At 45.9% G+C, this 19,423-nt stretch overlaps 1 protein-coding gene across 4 annotated transcripts in view; it reads right to left on the bottom strand.

Moving 5' to 3' along the window:
* The window catches only part of Ranbp16 (Ran-binding protein 16), a 109,943-nt gene that overhangs the window by 48,646 nt on the left and 41,874 nt on the right, over positions 1–19,423 (bottom strand). For all 4 annotated transcript variants that reach the window (XM_065431467.1, XM_065431468.1, XM_065431470.1 and 1 more), the window contains exons 11-12: positions 12,229–12,370; positions 8,516–8,734 (exon numbers count right to left, since the gene is read on the bottom strand). In XM_065431467.1, the coding sequence (XP_065287539.1) occupies positions 8,516–8,734; positions 12,229–12,370 (361 nt within the window). The remainder of the gene's footprint in view (positions 1–8,515; positions 8,735–12,228; positions 12,371–19,423) is intronic.

Here is a 19,423-nt window from a genome sequence, read left to right as displayed (position 1 = left end):
GGAGTACATTCATATTAGACCTACACATACCCAAGCGACCAGAGCTCCGGATCTGCAGCTCACCTTGGAGGGAGAGCCCATCAAGAGGGCATCCCACCTGCACGTACTGGGAATGCGCATTCAAGAAACGGGCAGCGTTAGCATAGCGCTCTCCAATCTCAGACGCACTGTTCAGAGCGTAATCGGGCTTATTAGCAGAGTTGCACGCAGCCGAGAAGGCATGACCGAAGCAGACACCATGCAATTAGTAAACGCCTTCGTTATTAGTCATCTAACGTACGCCCGCCTTTCCAAACCACGCGGCGTAACAACATCGAACATGCGGATAAGCTCATAAGAATCGCTTGTAAAGCAGCACTCGGCCTGCCTGAAAGCACAAGCACGATCTGACTGAATGAACTGGGAATGATGAACACTTTCGAGGAATATGCAGCGGCCACACTAATGGCGCCGCGTGAACAGTTCAGGGACACTCGGTTTTACAAAGACTTCACTATCCACTGACGCCACAATATTGCGGCGACGAAACAATACTACTGCCATCTAAAATACGAGAGCGGATCCACGTGGCGCCAATCTCCTGTCACATGCACCCAGTCTATCATGCAGCACGGTGACGCACGCGAGCAGCCACCTTACTAAGGCGGCGAAGCGATCCGGATACTTACTTTACAGACGCGAGTGCATATCACAGGAATACAGGCACCCTCAATACATTTGCAGCAGTCGTGACTAGCCAAGGACGAACAACCGCAGCAGCATCCATACACACGAAATCGATTGCAACGGCCGAAGCTGTGGCCATAGCCCTGGCCATACGCGCCACGGAAGCTAAGGGCCGATTGGCCTACGTGCCGACAGACTCGCAGGACACCTGCCGCCTCTTCCTTGGGGGGGCTTTACCGGGCTGCGTCTTCCACATCCTAAGTATGGAACTCACCATGGATCATTGCGTGACCTGGTGCCCGGCGCACACAGGGATAGCGGGGAACGAACGGGCGGTCCGCTTGGCTCGAGGCATGACAGGCCGAGCCGTGGGCCACACCGCCCAAGAGAACACCTCGACACCCGGTGCGCCAAGAGAAATCCTCGAATTACAATGGCTAAGTATGCGAACCAAAGCCCTTCCTCACCCAGACCTAGACAGGAGGCAAGCACGGGACTGGCGTCGCCTGCAAACACACACTTTCCCACATTTATACAGGCTACACAAAACGTACCCAGACAAATACAACAACAAATGCCCATGGTGCGAAGGAACATCGACATTGGAGCACATAACATTCCAGTGCGCGTTACGTCCAGCGGCTCGCTGCTGCTAGACAACACTCTCCGTAACTGGTAGTGGGAGGTGCGTCTAGCCGAAGTGAAATTGGGAAGCCAACTGGCAACCCTTGACCAGGCCCGGCGAGCTGCTGTAACCAGAGGGGCCCTGGAGGAGGGGCTCCACCCACCATAACCAAACAACCTATACTACAATAAACGTTTACTCTCTCTCTCTCTCTTCCACCACTTCTCGATTAAGGAAATGCACCTGTGGTGAAAAAAACGACGACGATGCCAACTACACATGCGGCACGACGCGGAAAGAAAAAAAAGATAGCACGAGGGTTGGTGGCGGAAGAAAAAAGAAAGAAAAGGAAGAACAACACATGAGCGAACGGGCAGCGGCAGCCAGGAGGGCCGATTGAACAAGGGCCGAGCGAGGTTCGTGGAAGGAGTCCCGAGAGGGCTACCCGGGTGCACCGCTGGGAAGCCTCGTGACAGGTCGCGAGCCACCAAACCAAGGTCCTGGTCGTGTCCCTTGCCTGGCCGGGTCCTGAGATCTTGCAGTTTCTGTGCGCTCGGGAGTCTAGTACTCTTGCAGTTCCGACGTTGGAATCTTGAGCCTTAACCAAGCGGCTGTCGCCGTATACCCGCCAGGGCCTACCCAAGCCGCCTCCGACGCATACGGCCTGTCAACGAAAGTTCCTACCACACGTGAGCGACCACTGGAAGGGGGAGGGGTCATATGCCGCGACACCCAGACTTTGCACGTTATTGGGCGAGTAACTGAACTCCGTAGTATGCCATGTCGTAATACTTTATACGCTAGAAGATAATCTGTGCTAGAGAATATTACTTGTTTACTCACAGTTTTTTCTCACAAAGATTTGCTAGTGTTGTTCATCACTCTGAAAACCATCAGAAGAGTCCTCCGAGTTGGTCGCAAAAAGAACTTCAAACATTTAGCACTGACGAGAGTTCCGATACAAATCAAGCTCAGCTGCAGTCACGGAGCAAGAAACATTTAGAAGTGGAAACTCCGCTGTTTGTGGTGACCAGAAAAGGTCACAAGCCCGCAAAGCAACTATCATGCTAGCGGTACCTGGAGACTGAGAAAGAAATTAAAGCCGTTTCGGTTGCCAAGGCAACCTGTCGCGTGTGTTGCTTGCATTCAGCCGCGCACCTGGCAAAAGTTCTACTGAGGGCACTCGCATGCGCTTCTTTAGTGCTGGTAGCCTGGACAGTGAACGGTGCTACGCTTCAAGCATTGCAGCACAGTAAAAAATAAAACGCATTCCTTTCGATGACCGCTATAATAAGATGACCTGTAGCTTTCGCTTGTACACCGCGCTACTATTCGACACCAACGCAATGACTTTGATTGGATGGGTGTAAGCGCTGCTGGCATTCGTCGATAGTATATGGCCAAGCTGATTTACCTCAAGCTCATGGGGCCTCACACACTGTGGCTCGCTGAGGACAACTGCGTTTCGCTTATGCTTGGCGCATAGCAGGTGCCAAAATCGGAAGTAGTGGCATCTACAGGAACATCCAAAATCAAATTTGAACTGTGCATCACGGTGACATTTAGTAGGCATTGAAGAAGGAGCGGGAACACCACAAAGGGCGTGTTTGATTGCCAATAACTCCACTTCTACTGAACAAATTTAAGTACTTTTTGCAGCAAAATATTTCTGAAACAGCCTATTTTAACTTCAAATGCATTTCTCCACTTTGATAAAAAGTGGTTCCAGGCCCCTCTTATCCGATGAAATCTCCTTTGGTGTGCCATAAAACAACCTTGGGTACCCTTGAAGGGTCCTTGAAATGGTTTTGTAGACACACAGGGTACAGCTGCCGTAAAAATTTTGCACCACAGTTTCAGTGAAACGCATCAAATTAAGAGAGCTATGGACGATAACAAGTTAACCTCCTCCCTAGCCATGCTTTTTCTCAACTTGTTGACCAAGCGATCGGGGCTAAGCTCTGCCTTCACTTACTCCATGTCATGATGCGACATTGTGTCATCTACATCCGGTGTCTTGCAGCCAGTGCACAAAGCCTCTCCAACCACCCACTAGCCTCATGGCCGTTGATCCTCAGCGAGAGCTATCCAAGCAGCGTGTGTTGCGAGTGTTCCGTCGCAGTGCCGAGCAGCTCCGGTAAATGCAAGCGAGCTGGGCATTTCGACGGATGGGCGGAGGCTTAACCCTTTGAAGGTTTTTGCCATACATGTACGGCAGCAGTTTTCTGTCCCGCAAGGTCTTTGCCATACGGGTACGGTTTCGACCCTCCGTTTGAAATTTCGCACCATAATGACGATGCATGCTTTCTGGGAGGTGCTGCCACGTCTTAGGACTTACAAAAAGCGTTTGAAATTTGTGCTACCTACTTTGGGAGATAAACAAAACTGATTTCTAGCTTCAGCGCGTCGTGCAGACTGCGGCAACACCCCTTTTGCGGTTTCGGTTTTGCTGCATGATTGCAACGAAGCCGCGCGAAACGTCATTTTTCTTTCTGTTGGCACTCTCTTGCAGGGGCGGTGGAAGTTGATTTCTATCTTGATTGGCACTGCTCTTAGCTTGTTTACCACCGCCGCTCGCGAGGTATTCTCGCTCTCAGCGGCAACGTGCTTTCGCGGTTTCGGTTCCGCCGCGTGATCACAACGGAGGTGAGCCAAATGTGATTTTTCTCTTTGTCGGCACGCTCTCGCAGGGGCGGCGGAAGTTGATTTCAATCTTGATTGGCGCTGCTCTTAGCTTGTTTATCACCACCGCTCACGAGGTATTCTCGCTCTCTGTGGCAACACGCTTACGCGAGAGGGTGCCTCAGACCTCTGCCCAAGGCAGCCGCACACAGAGATGTCATGTGTGTGCCATCACAACTCGTCGCTCCAAGAGCAGAACAGACACGCATTTTGGGTGTGCAGACTGCGATAAGGCGCTGTGCATAGACCCATGTTTCAAGGAGTACCACACTCTGAAATACTATTGAACATCTTGTAGTTCTGAGTGATGCCGACACCAAAATACTGTTCCTAATTTTTTTTTACTATTTACTCCCGACTTTATACATTTTGTACATTCAAGATCCGCAATAAAGTAATTTGACCACCTGGGAAAGTTTCTTTTTTAAATAATTCGACCCTCAAAGGGTTAAACTAAAGCCCCTCCATACTACTGCTGCTGTGATGAAAGGGCCTTAGCTTAAACATGAGGGCCCTGCACGGTGCAGCCACGTGGTGGCGCAAAGCTTAACCAGCCAAACAAAGAAGACATTACTGTAACATTGCTGTAACCAAGTGTAAAATTAAAATTTAAACATTTAGAAAGGTGTGTGCCCGATTCTGTGCTGCCAAATATACAAACCAGCAACGAAGTAGACTACAGTTAGTTACTGCTATATTAGCTCTGTGTTTGTCTGGTTCAGCTCTGTGTCATCAGTTGGCTGCACTATGCAGGCCGCTCACATTTGCGCCTCCGCCACTCTGGCAAAACGCCCAGTTCGCCTGCGTTTATTGCTATACCAGACACACAAACTCTACTGTGGTAGTAATCCTTCGACATGAAGTGATGGCTGCAAACGCGTAGACCCTGGCACCAATCAGATATCGACAGCCCAATGCGCTGCACCCACTCCCCTCACCTGTTGCCTTGCAGAAGGACATGATGTCACTATTTGACATGTTGCCAATCGTTTTATTTGCAGCCAAAAATGCAACAAGGGCAATTCATGGTGCTTGCAAAAAGAAAGGTCAAGACCAACACTGACCACGCAGCTTCCGTCAACACGGAACACATTGCAACACAAGCAGAAAACACTTCCTGTGTGCCAGAAGTGCTTGAGTGTGGTGATAAACTGTCACTGTGTATTCTCTTTCTGTTATCTTTTGTTTAATAGAAACACGTTAACGAACATTCCAACTATAAAGAATATTCCATACTGACATGTCGCATGGCAACCCAAGCGAGAAATTGTCTACATATTATATATATAATGAACAACATCTGTTCATCAAGTAGGCCAAATTATCAATGACGTCACCTGGGGAGCCAATCAGATAGCTTGCCCAACTAAAGTCAATCACGCTAACTATGTAGGTTGTAACGGAGCAGCTGAAAACTTGGGGGAGCGGCGCCGCTGCAATCGGTAGCAATGCACATTTTAAAACTTAAATGCATCATTTAATTATCACGAGGACCTACCCTAAGAAATCAGTATGTTTGTACAAAATTGTCAAAATTGTTTCAGGGTCCCTTTAATATTTTAAAAGAGCCACCACAGCAAATTTTTGAAGCTTGAATTATGTATTGCATGTTAAACATATGCATCCCACAGCAAGCTGGCAAAATTTGAGTGCATTCAGTGCGATAGAAAATTATTTTTTAATATCATAGTTAAACTGTAGAGCAGTCTGGCAACACTAACTGACAACGAAATGAAATCTCACCACCAGCAACGGCTTCCTTGGAGTTACGAAACCCAACCTCAAAGGCTATGCTCTTGTGAACTGCAAGCACCAGAAGCGACTGCAGAAGCCGAAAATAAGGCATGGTCGCATGCGTCTCAGTAGTCTGCCTCGAATGGTTTCTGCAGGCATGCCGATTCGTGCTGCTCTTATTGTGCGAGTTAAGGAATTGCAAGTAAAATTCAATACCAACACCCAGTCCTAAGCCATTGGGTGCCAGAGTGTGCAGAGCAAGACGTCGGATGTGGTTTTGGACTGTTTCGGAGCGGAAGACACAGCGCTGGCCACAAACTTCCAGACATCACAAAATTCATGCCAAAATGGCATTCACTGTCGGTAGGAGAGGCTCAGAGGCAGTCATCTCAAATTGAAATTTTGGGTTAAAATGTGTGCAGAGAGCTCCGTCCCCCCACCCAACCATATTGGCCTCTCGACTCAATGATAGGCCAAGTATAATTAGACGACCGTGTCATGGCCCCATTAAATAAAGTTTCATTTCTTAACAGCTACGCATTTAATTTCAAACTACCTTGTTATACAACACTGTTAGCAGCACTCTATTCCTTAGGAAGCTATAAAACATCCACGAAGAGTCGCGTTTTGGAGCGCAGCTCTTAGGAGCCCGTTCCTGTGTTGAGCATCGGTCTCGGTGTCCCTCGGCATATCTTGAATACAGACGAATACAGGCACAACGTAGTCCACTTCAACGAAATTTTCATCACACAGAAGATTTTTTAATTCCCCATCAATGTCCCATAGAACATAATGCATCGAAATTCCCTCCAAAATGAACTACTTTGTGGACACATTTTAACTTCAACAAAGTTTTTACGGAGCGGATGTGGGCAAAATTATTTAAACTGTAGCTTATCGAAATCCCTAAAACCTTTTTTTCATGCCTTGACAAGCCATCCAGCTTGATGGCATAAAAAAAAAGAAACACACACAAACTGGAGTTTCTCGGGCCATGACGCAAGGTAAATAAAACAGAAAGCTGCGAACAAAACAGAAAGCCACAATGCCGCGTTGGTGATGGCGATGCAACGCGCTCTTATGAAGGAGCATCTGAGCTCCAAGGAAACGTTTTGGGTCATATTAATTAGGAAAATGGTGCACGTACACATAACAAAAACACAATAATTTAGTTATAGTATTTCTAAATATTCATTTTCTACAAAGTTTTGTGAAAATAGCTCCGGTGTACAATTACTATATCAAGTAGCGGTTGCGAAGTCAAATCCTGGTAGGGTGCAACGAGGTGTTTGGGCAACACACACTTGACAACGAACGACTGCCCACCATTGGTCAGTCTCTTGAAGATGATGGATCATCAGCTGAAGCATATCACAGCTGACAAAGGAACACATTTTTGTCACTAGAAGAGAAGGCTCGAGTTATCGCCCAGGCTGAAGCTGGAAGGATAAAACCAGTCATCGCGGAAGAATTTAGAATTCCGGCGAGCTCTCTTTCGACAATATTGAAGAGCAAGGATGCTACAGCCGAAGCGCTTCGATGGATAGTGACGGCGCCACTGCGTGGTTGTAAGTCAGCCAGCTTCGCAGGCATCCTGAATGCTATCATTTATAACGCCGATGAGACCGGCTCTTCTACGAGATTCTGCCCACCAGGACCCGGGATTTTAAGGGGCTGTGCTCCCAAAGCACAGTAAGAAGAGAATAACTGTGCTCCTGTGCACTAATATGGACAGTTTGGGTAAGCAACTGCTCTTCGTCCTCAGAAAAAGTGACAAATCACACTGTTCAAAGGAAATCAGAGCCTTCCCATGTAGTACATGGCTAACACTCGAGCGTGAATGACCTGAGCTATTTTTGGAGAGTGGGTCAAAGCCTTCGACCGAGACATAGGAAGGCAAGACTGAAAGATTTGTCTACTTCTAGACAATTGTTCTGCCCGCATCGTAGAGGACGCCAAAATGAAAAACACGCAGTTAAAATTTTTCCCACCAGACTGCACCTCTATCATTCAACCCCTCGACCAAGGGGTCATCCAGAGCGTCAAGCAGGCCTACTGTGAGTGCTGCTTCTTAACACACACTTGGGCCATGAAACAAAAGTGGGCCTCTTTACGGTGCTCCAAATGATTGCCACTTCGTGGTGCGCAATGAGAAGTGCCATAATCTGCAACTGCTTCCGCCATGCTGGGTTCACTGCGCAGGCTGCCGAGACTTTGGACTCGGAGAACAAAGGTAGCGATGGAGACGAGTCGCTGTTTGATGAAGTCGCAGCCGTGTGGACAGCCCTGCAGGAGAGTGGAGATGTGCCCGCCGATGTACATCCTAATGAGTACATCGAAACTGACTCATGCACTGTGGCACGCGAAGTATTGACAGACCAAGAAATTCTGAAGAGAGTCCGGGAAGACTGTGCTTTATTGGACGAAGATGAGACAGCCGCGCAACATGAGCCCGGACCACCGACTACATCGCAGGTCATGGACGCATTCTATACAATCAGGCGTTGCATCGGGTCCCAGGACGACGATGAGGCAATGGCTCTGCTGGCGGCATGCGAGAGCTGCGTTGTACTAGCGCTTGGCAAGAAGCGCAGATAAGCTATGCTGACTGATTTTTGGAATTAAAGCTTGCTTTTTGCATCAGCGAGTTGCATGTTGCCTATATATTTGATAATACCACAACAACAAATTTCCACGACAACAAAATTTTTCACACACCCCGTCAATTCGTTGTAGCGGAGTTCAACTGTACACACACAAAAAAAAAAGTGGGAGGAGGAAGGCGACGGGGCAGACCCCGAAACTTACTGTGTGATTGGAGAGCATAAACTGAACTTCTTCCAGCTTAACCAATTTCCTCACTGAAGAGTAACCGACACTCAAGTCACTCAACAGCTGCAGCGTCTTGCTCACAATGGCCTCACTGTAGCTCCAATACTTCAGGTTGGTTATAATCTTACGAACAAACACACTTAGCACCATGGAGTCATCAGAGAGACCAAGCACCTCTGAGAGACGACGATACACCTGGAACAACCAAATTTACCGTATTAATTACAAGTTACATAAAAGCAAAAGCAATGCTGAACATGTGCTGCATTTGTAGCAATAATGAGCAACTTGTATGACATTGAAGAGAAGCAGACATTACATTAATACAGAAAGCGTACACAAAGTGAATATTTTAAATAAAACAGTGCATGTTTGAATTTACTTATGTCAGCTTCACGCCTAGTCACTTACACAGAGGCAAAAAGTAGTAAAACACTACATAATACAGACATTCAAACAGCATAATATAGTCATGAATATAGAACATAAGTGAAGCAGGTGCACAGACTGACTTCATAACATAGAAGTAACAGTAGTTTGCTGGCATATTAAATAGATAAATAGAAGAAAGCTACTATATCCTTTGACATCATTCATTATCACCTTGACTCATGATCACTGCTGCATTTGTGATACATGCAGATTCATGGCAACGGAAAAGCTGTGCTATATGAGAAATGTCAAACAGAACACAGGGTTATTTGACTGCGTACAAGTTGTCAGAAAAGCAGTAATACTATAGCCATGAATGCAACACAAAAGAAGTGACGACATCATATCTGTGCTTGTTTTGTAGAAATTGTCACCCATGTTCATAGCACTAAATTTAGTCAAGCAATACCATATTTACAAATTTAATGCACATTTTTTTCAGAACAAATTGATCCGAAAATCGCCAACGTGTTACAATCGGATATGACACCAAGACTGAGTATGCAGTGTTAGCAACAGCATACCGTCAGAGCTGTAGACACAGCATCATCACCGTCACAAGATGGCTACAGAGTATGTTTTCGTGAAGGTTCCTGTGGTCATACAGTGGCAATGTTACTAGTTGGCTGTAGGTTCATTTTGTGCTCGACCATGATCTGGAGTGGTATTCTTGGTCAATCACTATCGCAAGATTTCGCACGACTCAGTACTAGAGGCATAGGTGTATATGGTCGCCAGCAATTCTAGTGCTGTGCCAAGCTCGTTTTCAGCACACCGCGCCAGGAACACTCTCAGCTGCATACTTTGACACGTTTGATGGAGAGTCATGTTAAATCTCATGAAAAGGATAGTTGTATCGCTAAAAGTGATCGCTAGAGAAACAGCCCCTGAGTGCCTCGTATCTGTGGCCAATGAAGTGCAAATAACAGCACTCACACACCATTTTCATTAGGCAAGCTCATTTTAAAAAAAACTTCCCTTCTGTGAAGGTAAATTATGTACAGTCGTGAGAAAAAGTGGAGACCGTGGCTCCACGCGTGGGAGCAGCTGCGGGGCCGCAACGCGGTGCTGCTATCTCACGCCGCACACCCACTTCGAGAGTGCCCCGAGCGACGACAAACTTCACCCTCACTCTTGCGCGGGTGCTTATCACACTTTATAAATTTCTAGTGCTTCGTTAGGTTGCTCTACTGCTGATGGTCGCGGCGAAGGGGATAGCGTATCACAAAGCGCCTAAAGTGTCTGAAGGGAAATTAGGGCGAACTGCTTCCTTCTGCCTCCGTTTTCGGTGCACCTTGACGGTTACGTGTCGACACCACATCTGTATCAGCATGCTGTTGGAAGGCACGCACGGCTTCCACTCGACTCCAGAATCGTTAGGTATAGACGAATACATTGAGGCGTAAAATGCAAGGCACTGTGAATCCTCGCTTCAATTACCCCCTTCAAATAAGTATTGAAAATATTTGGCACTGACAGGCTCAAACAATCTGAACGTTACATTCAACTAATACTTAGTGAAGTTGCCATTAACGGCAATTAAACCAGCAGCTCGGCGTGGCATCGAATCATACAGTGATGACACAACATCAGGGCGAGCACGAAGAGTCTGCCATTCTTGTTTTATGGCAGTCCACAGTTGATCAGTTGTAGTTGTGCAAAGGTCCCGGGCCGCGAGTTCCTTCTTAAAGGGACACTAAAGCAAAACAATAAATAAGTTTAGACTAATAAAGTCTTGTTTGAGAACCCTGCAGGCAGTCATTTCAAAAAAATAGTTTGGTTATTAGATGAGAAAATGAAGATCCAAGTATCAGTATTTGAATTTCATGCCGAAACCCCAGCGCCGGCACGTCAGCGTGACGTCAGGGATTCCAAAGTATGTTTTGGCATTTGGGCTGCGTTGGCTGAATAAAGGTTCCCGAAACTTGCCATGTTTAATATTTGGTTCCTTTAGAACACAACATAGTCAATCTGTACCGCTATATATAATTAGTAGGCCGTAGAAGATGCCATCAAAATCCAAGACGTCACAGTCCCCAGGTGCGGGAACATAAGTAGGCGTAGCCACCCGTATTTCGTTCTTGCGCTTTTTCTGGCTTACCAAACGTCTTATCGTTGTAAGAGTGGTGTTTTTGGTGTTGTAGAACGGTAATTTTCTGATGCAGAAGAAATCATTTTTCACTTTAGTGTCCCTTTAATCAGCCCCCACACGTTTTCGATACCTGCAATTACATCAGTAGCTCGGCGCGGCCTCGAATAATAAAGTGATGATGCAATCTCGAGGTGAGCACAAAGAGTCTGCCATTCCTGTTTTACGGCAATCCACAGTTGATCAGCTGTAGCCGTGCCGAGATCTCGGGCCGCAAGTTGCTTCTTAATCAGCCCCCACACGTTTTTGATGGGGTTCGGATCTGCACTTATTGGTGGCTGCTCCAGCTGTGTATTTGGGATAGAACTCCGTGTTCTACAGATGCTCTACCACCATGTTCCACGAGCTGCTGGTGTTATTGCCATTAACGTTCATATTGTTTGAATCTGTGAGTGCCAAACATTTTCAATACTTATTTGAAGGGGGTGTTCGAAGCGAGGATTCGTAGTGCCTTGAATTTTACGCCTCGATGTATTCGTCTCTATCTAACGATTCAGGAGTCGAGTGGAAGCCACGCGTGCCTTCCAACAGCATGCCAATACAGGCACGACATCAACGTGTAATCATTAAGGCGTGCTGAAAACGAAGGAAGAGGAAAGCAGTTCGCCTTACTTTCCCTTCAGAGACTTTGAGCGCTTTGCCATGCTCGCTCTCCTTCACCGAGACTGTCAGCAGCAGAGCAACCGAACGGTGCACTAGAAATTCATTAAGCATGATAAGCACCCACACGAGAGCGAGGGTGAAGTTTGTCGTCACTGGGGGTACTCTCGAAACGATCTCAAGGCGCAAGATAGCAGCGCCGCGTTGAGGCTCCGCAGCTGCTCTCGCGCCCGGAGCCGTGGTCTCTCCACTTTTGCCCACGACTGTACGTCTCATTTTATCTGATTGTGAACATGACCGGCATGCTATATATTTCTTTTATAAATCAGGCGCATGCTACATTCAGGCGCACTTTTATTTTTTTACTTTAATCCCGTGAGAATCAGGTGCACATTAGATTTCAGGGCACGTTAGATTTGTCTAAATGCAGTACTCTCCTATTTTTGCATTCCGATTGAGTGTCCTCCAGATAAGCAGATCTATACATAGGCAACAGAAAGGCACATACCTTGGATGTTTTTGGAACTTGATCACCAACGTATATCTTTCGAAACTGCTCAAAAAAGCTAAGGAGAGCCAGCTCCAGCTTTTCGCCTGAGCAAGAACCCAATGGGAGTCTAGAGTCTCTCAGCTGCATCAACTGCAGCACCCTGCAACAATGCAAGAACGCAGGAAAACAGAACTTACTTTTCAGGAAGTTGGTTTGACATAATGTGAACTTTCTAGCACAGTTATGACTGTGGTTGCTTTCTGCTTCTTAAAGGAGTACTGACACAAAATTTTGAAGTCAAGTTAACGTGTGAGACCAATTTATGTGGGCACACACAAATCGTATGTAAAATATCAATGGCGAATACAGCTGAGAACAAATTTAAAATCAATTTTAAAGTATGTGTGCGTAGCCAGAAAACACAGCACCTCGCTGCATCAACATCAGGAAAGGAATGTAAACAACCGAGAAAACGCTATGTCACGAGTTCGCGCTGCCGTCAGGATGGGTCCTGCGAGCAGGTTTCTAGCTGTTCCGATCGTTCCGGTCTTTTCTTTTTTTCCTCGTTTTCTTTTTTTTTTGCCGCTGATGGCGGCACAAAAATCGGCTAAAATTTGTTTCTGACACGAAATAACTCGTAAAGTGACCTCGAAAGTGTGCACGATATAAAATGTTGCGCGATATAGTAAATCATTGGCGTGATTTCGACTCGCAAGTGGTCAGCGCAGCCTCTGCTGCAATTGTCTCTGTGAAGCGCTCGCCCATCTAACGTGTTTTCTCATCGCTACCAACGGCATCGGGAAGACTAATTGTATTGCCACTCGTTAGTGACATAAATGTGCAGACGTTGATTGTGTTGACGAATATAGATGCTTTATTACCAGCTGCAGATGGGTCACAAGGACAGCCGACCTTGGATCCGACGGCCATCTGCTAGGCCTATATACCGTTTCCTAGCGATCGCCAGCTCACTTGGCTTGCTCGGCTATACCATCGGCGTTGATAAGCGGCAGAAGTAGCCTGAGTTCGTGCGCGCAATTGGAGGCTTAGAATGGACCCTACTGAAGAGCAGCCAGATTCGTTCATTTCATTTCGAGCGTGCCTAGTATAAACAAAACTAGCCGAGCTTAGAGTAGTCAGTCCGATGATCTTCCAACAAGACTACATAGCCCCAAGCCTGATGCTGTGTTGACTTTTACCTCGCCTTGTGTCCTGGTCCGGAATATGCTTCATTCCTAAGGCGCCTTCAACAAATGGCTCGTACTGCTTGTACCGGCGCATATGCATATTGCGTACGCAAAGTGTGGCTAGCTGTCGATAGCTGCACTTTCCAAGTTGCTGCTTTGTAGTGGATCAAATCAAATGTGGTTGGCCACATCTAATTCGGCGTCGACTACCGCAAGCAGGAAATAGTCAGCGCTGGAGGGTGAAAACAAGGACGACAACGATGGCGAGGACAACGCAAAGCACATGCAGGCGTAGCAGACGAACTAGCAACATGAAGCTTGTGATGGCTCGCGCGCCGGCGTGCTTACGTCACAGTTTTGCACGACACGTGTCCAGCTTTGTTTACATTCCTTCTTTGGCCCGTCTCGTTGCTCTCTAAGACCGAAACTTGGACTGGTCACTACAAACAAGGCTCCAAATTACCTATCGTGCTTTGAAGCCAATGATGTTTCGTGCCGTGATTACTGGGTCATTAGCTACTTATTGCAGCAGAAAAAACAAGATCGAAAATTTTTGTATCAGTACTCCTTTAAAGAACACAAACAGAAATGCTTATAAACGTACAAGACAAAACTGAAGCGGGTGTTAGTTGCATCGACATTTCACATATCTTTAAGCAACAAGGAAATGCTCTTTTTCGACACTGCAGGGGCACGTCTGATAATTTGATGCTTGCGAGCCAGCAACATACTTAAATGTGGGGCTTCTTAAAATAAAATTCAATTGACAGGAATGCTTTGTCTGCCTTGCTGCACTCAGCATCTTTTTAGCACGAGAAAGTTCATATATATTATGAAGCATATACTTCTCTAATGTAAAAAATTGGCAACACCATCAGTACAGATCAGCTACTAGTACATGCGATGCTGTGTTACTCCCAATGTGTTATCCCTCCAATGTGCTACCTTTAACAAATCCTACAGATCATGGCACAGCCAGGATTTTTTTCCGGGGTGAGGCACACATTTGACAGGGGAGGGAAGGCCTGGGCAGGCGGGTGTTGTTGCATGCCATTTTATGCCAGGTATTGTTGTAAACGAACTTCAGGAAGGGGTAAAAGGGGGCAGGGGCAAGTGGAATGCACTTGGTTTCAACCCACCCCATTCCCTGGTTACGGCCCTGTTAAAGAGATGTCTAGTGCGCAATGAAAGTTTGCTACAGTCATCACCCCATTTCTTGGATTTGGCTCCACCATGTACCCCATGTAGTCAATCTATAAGAACGTATAAAGTTTTGGATGCTAAATCCCTTCTCCGTCCGATTTTACAGATTTTATGCCATGACCATCGGTTCGAAACAGCATTAATCGAAGCCACTACTTGCACCATTTTGTTTATCTCGCAGTCTAGAACCAGCGGCTCTTGCATGCCCATCCACTGTCAGCTATACTCGTAGTTTCACAAAATAATTATTGTGGGAAGCTTTATGGCTGTAGCCACCCCCGCAGCAATACTAAGCCTAGCTGCTTCAACGTTCGCTACCAAGCGATCTCGCATGCCAATCCTCTGGCAGCAGTAGCCACTGCGGCAACATTATGCCTAGCTGCTTTGACGTTCGCTACAAAGCACTTTTGCACACCAACCATGCAGCTATAGCCGCTGTGGCAGCGCTAGGCCTAGCTGCCTCGACGTTCGCCACTAAGTATCCTCAAATGCTGATTGGCTGACAGCAGTAGCCATCGCGGTAACACTAAGCCTAGCTGCTTCAATGTTTGCTACCACGCTTCCTGCTGTTAGGTGCCCAGTTTTTCGCTGAAAGTATTTGCCACTGTCAGCAGTGGCACTGACTCTACCGCGTAACGCAATTGTGGACTGGAAATAATTGCAGAGAGAAGAATCAAGAGTTAGTGAAATGCCTAAATGCTGATATTAAGGGTTTTGGGAATGATGCTGAAATTTATCTATTAGGTGACATGAATGCCCACGTACAAGATCTACGTGGCTATACCGATGAGAAGTGATGATGATGATGATTTTGGATTTTTATGGCGCAGCAGTCGTGCAGGCTATAATGCGCCAAGCACATGTTTTTCGAATTAGCTTATTTGTTCAAATCTGGTAAAATGGTGTAGATGGCCAAGTAAAAATATAAGAACATGAAATGTGCTACAGTTCTTGTAGGGTTCCTGTGGCTTTTATATAGTTAAAGGTATCTTCATATGGCACGAGTGGTTCAATCGCTCAATATGAGCATGGGATGGAAAGGGATTCTTTTTTCGTAATCTTTGGCTGCATTTTTCTAAGCTGGGACATGTTATTAAAATGTGTAGCACATTTAAAAATTCACTGCGGTGTTGGCTGCAGTGAAATTCACTGCAATCTTGGTTGTTGTTTGTTACTTATTAGGTAACTATGGGTCAGCCTTGTGTGACCAATTTTGAGCGACATAAGATTACCTCGTAAAATCTTTTGTCTGTGGCAACAAATGCGCCATTCTCATAAAACAGGTTTTACGCAATGAAGCTTGTGATGTTCTTGCTGATCCCACAGTTTCTGCCAGTGTTTTACAACTGCTGCTTTTAATGTGGCTTTATAATCTTAACAAGGTATGCCAACATCCTGTAGCTCCAAACCTTTGGTACCCGGCTGCCTTAAAATCTGCTCTTTCATTACCGGGGATTCCTACATGACTAGGAATCCAGCAGAAAGTGATGTTTAAAGCTCTCTTATGACATTTGGTCTATTGATTTTGCATTTTCGTCAGTAGATTATTTCTAGATGTTACCCTAGATGCGAGAGCTTGAAGAGAGCTCAAGGAGTCACTATATATGCCAGATTGGTCATTTTTTCTTTTCAGGATGTCTTCAAGAGCTAACGAAATGGCACAGAGTTCTGCAGTAAACACAGTAGCCTGACTTGGAAGTATCCTTTGTTTTTCAAATTGGTTTGATGTAACTGCAGCGCCTACATTATCATTGCTTTTAATCCATCTGTAAAATATTTCATGCATAAATTTTATTCTGATTCTATTTCAAAATATTCACTTAGCAAGGACTCTCTTGGTGAAGATTGTTTTCTGTTTTTCGTTAATCTGAAGTCGCATTGTGCATGCTTCATCTCCCAAGGATCAAAAGAAGGTTCATCTTGCAAGAATTGTTTACCTAGCTCATAACATAGGTCTGCATTTAGTTTTCGGTACCTGATAAAAAAGGAAGGAATGACTGCCGGTTTGTTGCTAAAATGCGTTTCAAAGCGTGGTGTTGTAAATAGTAGTCTACAAGGATGCGTTGAACAGGACAGTACCCTCATTATGTACGTGTTTCCAAGAAGTAGCCTTCTGTGTTCCAAAGACAACTGGTTTGTTTCTGCATACAAGCTTTGTATGGAAGACGTACGGAACGCGCTGGAACACAGACGTAGTCCAAGATGATGTACCGGGTCAAGAACCTCTAATGCCAACTTTCGAGCTGAGTCATACACAAAACATCTGTAGTCCAATTGTGACTGGTCAACTGCATTGTATATGCGTAGCAGACATATTCTATCTGAACCCCATAATCGGTGGGACAGGAGCTAAATTAGATTGATGGATCTGAGAGATATCTGTTTTGCATACGCGCTGTACGCTTTGAAGTCGAGCTTCTAGTCAAAGATTACACCAACAAATTTGTGCTCATTCTTTACTGTAATTTGCCGTCCTTTAATATGTAATGTTGGGTCCGGTATGAGCCTTCGGTATTGACTGAAAGGTACGTATATTGTTTTTCTTGCGCAAAATTTAAAACCATTTTCATTCACCCATTTCGCTATAGAGTTTACGCCCAACTGCAATTGGCACTCGCAAGTAACCATATTACAAGAGGAGCAACAAAGTTGAATGTCATCAACATATAAAGAATACATTAAAGAAGATGGATTAACTGTAGTTATCGAGTTGAGCTTCACTAAAAATAATGTAACACTTAATACTCCACCTTGCGGCACTCCATTCTTCTGTATAAGACAGAGAAAGTTTCTCCAAACATCCCCTGAAAAATTCTGCCCTCCTGATAGCTTTTCATTATACTAAGCATGTGCCCTGTTATTCCGAAATTGTGCAAGTCCATTAACACATCATGTTTCCACATTGTGTTATACGCTTTTGATAAGTCAAAGAACATGGAGACACATGTTGCCTTTGGACAAAAAATTCACGGATTCTCGTTTCTAACCTTACTAATTGGTCGATTGTACTTTGATTGGCTCTAAAGACACACCGGTACTGATCACGTAACCTGTTATGTTCCAAAAGGTGCACAAGCCATTTGTTAGCCATTCTTTTAAATGTGTTTCCTAAACAGCTGGTTAAAGCAATGGGACGATAACTGTTCGGCTCAGAGCATTCCTTTCCAGGTTTTAGAAATGGTATAACTATTGCCTTCTTCCATGCTTTTGGAAAATAGTCTTCCATCCAAAACCGGTTGAAAAGGTGAAGGATTGTGTCGTATGTGTTCGCATGTAAGCTGTGGGGGTTCCACTCTGCGTGCAGCTGGGGCTGAAGGCGAGCTCCGGATCTAGCCCCACGCAGTCACTTCGTGGTACTCCCTCTCCCTTGTCTACGCCGGCTCAACCCGTCCGCCGCGTGCAAACGGGACGACGCGAGTGTGCGGGAGGAAATGGGGGCGGGTGCTCCCCACAAGGTGTCGCAGCATTTTGTAGTGTATGTTGTCCGGACCTGCTGAATGGCTTTTCCCTAAATTGATCGCATCAAAGAGTTCAGCTTTTGCAAAAGGACAGTTATATGGCTCAGTACTATTCAGTGATATCCAAAGATTTTTCTTTTCTGCAGTGGACTTGATCTTAAGAAACTCAGGAGTGTAGTGGGCGTCACTCAAAATTCCAGCAAAGTGCTCACCAAGTATATCTGCTTGCCCTTTAAGATCCATTTCCTCATCAAATATAGGGAGCGTGTGGTATTCTGTATGAACACCGCCAGTCTTTCTCACTTTTTCTCAAGCTAATTTACTTCTTGTGCGACTGTTTATTGAGCTCACATATTTCACCCATGATGTTCTTTTTGCTATCCGTTTTTCCCTCCTAGCCTCACTCCGCTTTTGTTTAAATAACAATAAATTTTCAAAAGTTGGGTACCTGTTCAGTCGAGACCATGCACAGTTTTGTTTCCTACAAGCTTTATCACATGCGTCAATCCACCACGGTTTTGGTCTACGTGGAAGCTTCCCTTATGAAAGTGGTATGGAGTTTTCAGATTGTTAAATATGGAGCTGTTTCCTGCGATTACTTCGAGTTCCCCAAACCACTTCGAGTCGCAGCACAGCTAATTGAGGAATGCCGAAGCAGGAAAGCACATTCCAGAGGAGCGGCCGAGCAAACAAGTTTAAGGCAACAAGGTCACGTGCCAACAAGTTCGTGCGCCGCCGGGATTAGCAGGTGGGCCTCGGACAATGGAGCATGAGCAGCCCTCCCCTTCTCCTCGTTAGAAGTGCATTGCCAGTCTGCGAGGCAAGACCGCAGAGAGCCGCCAGGTGTGACACCGCGACACGGGCGCCTACCATTGGCTGAAAGTGGCGTCATCGGAGCGGACTCTCCCATTGGTCAAACATGACGTGACTTGCAGTGCTCGAAGGGTTTATAAGAAGCCTTCCAGAGAGACCTGAGATTCTGGAACATGCCCTGATTCCCTGTTTCACCTCTCTCGAACTTCTTGCCGCGGGCCGCAGCGTCCGAGTTGCTGCCGGCCCGTAATGACTGTACGACTGTCACTTGTCGCTCACCTCCTTGTATATAATATGTAAATAAACCCTCCCAAGTTTGGGTTTTCATCCCGGAGTCCGTCCCCCAACCCCTACAAGATGCATATAAAATTTGTTTTGATATTGCGCCACATAAGTTGCCAACATCGAGTGCAACGACATCGTCAATCCCTATTTTAGAGCTTTCCAAAACAAACAGACCACTCTGCTTTACCCAGCTTCCATCTCTGTCTTTGTACTGGCCTTGTTGGAGGCGCATATATTGGCTTGAGTACTATATAAGGTAGTAGCCAC

Source organism: Dermacentor albipictus, chromosome 1, assembly GCF_038994185.2.
Source record: "Dermacentor albipictus isolate Rhodes 1998 colony chromosome 1, USDA_Dalb.pri_finalv2, whole genome shotgun sequence".
Classification (NCBI taxonomy): Eukaryota; Metazoa; Arthropoda; class Arachnida; order Ixodida; family Ixodidae; genus Dermacentor; species Dermacentor albipictus.
Note: the sequence above shows the minus strand (reverse complement) of the source record. Positions and strands in the feature narration are given on the sequence as shown.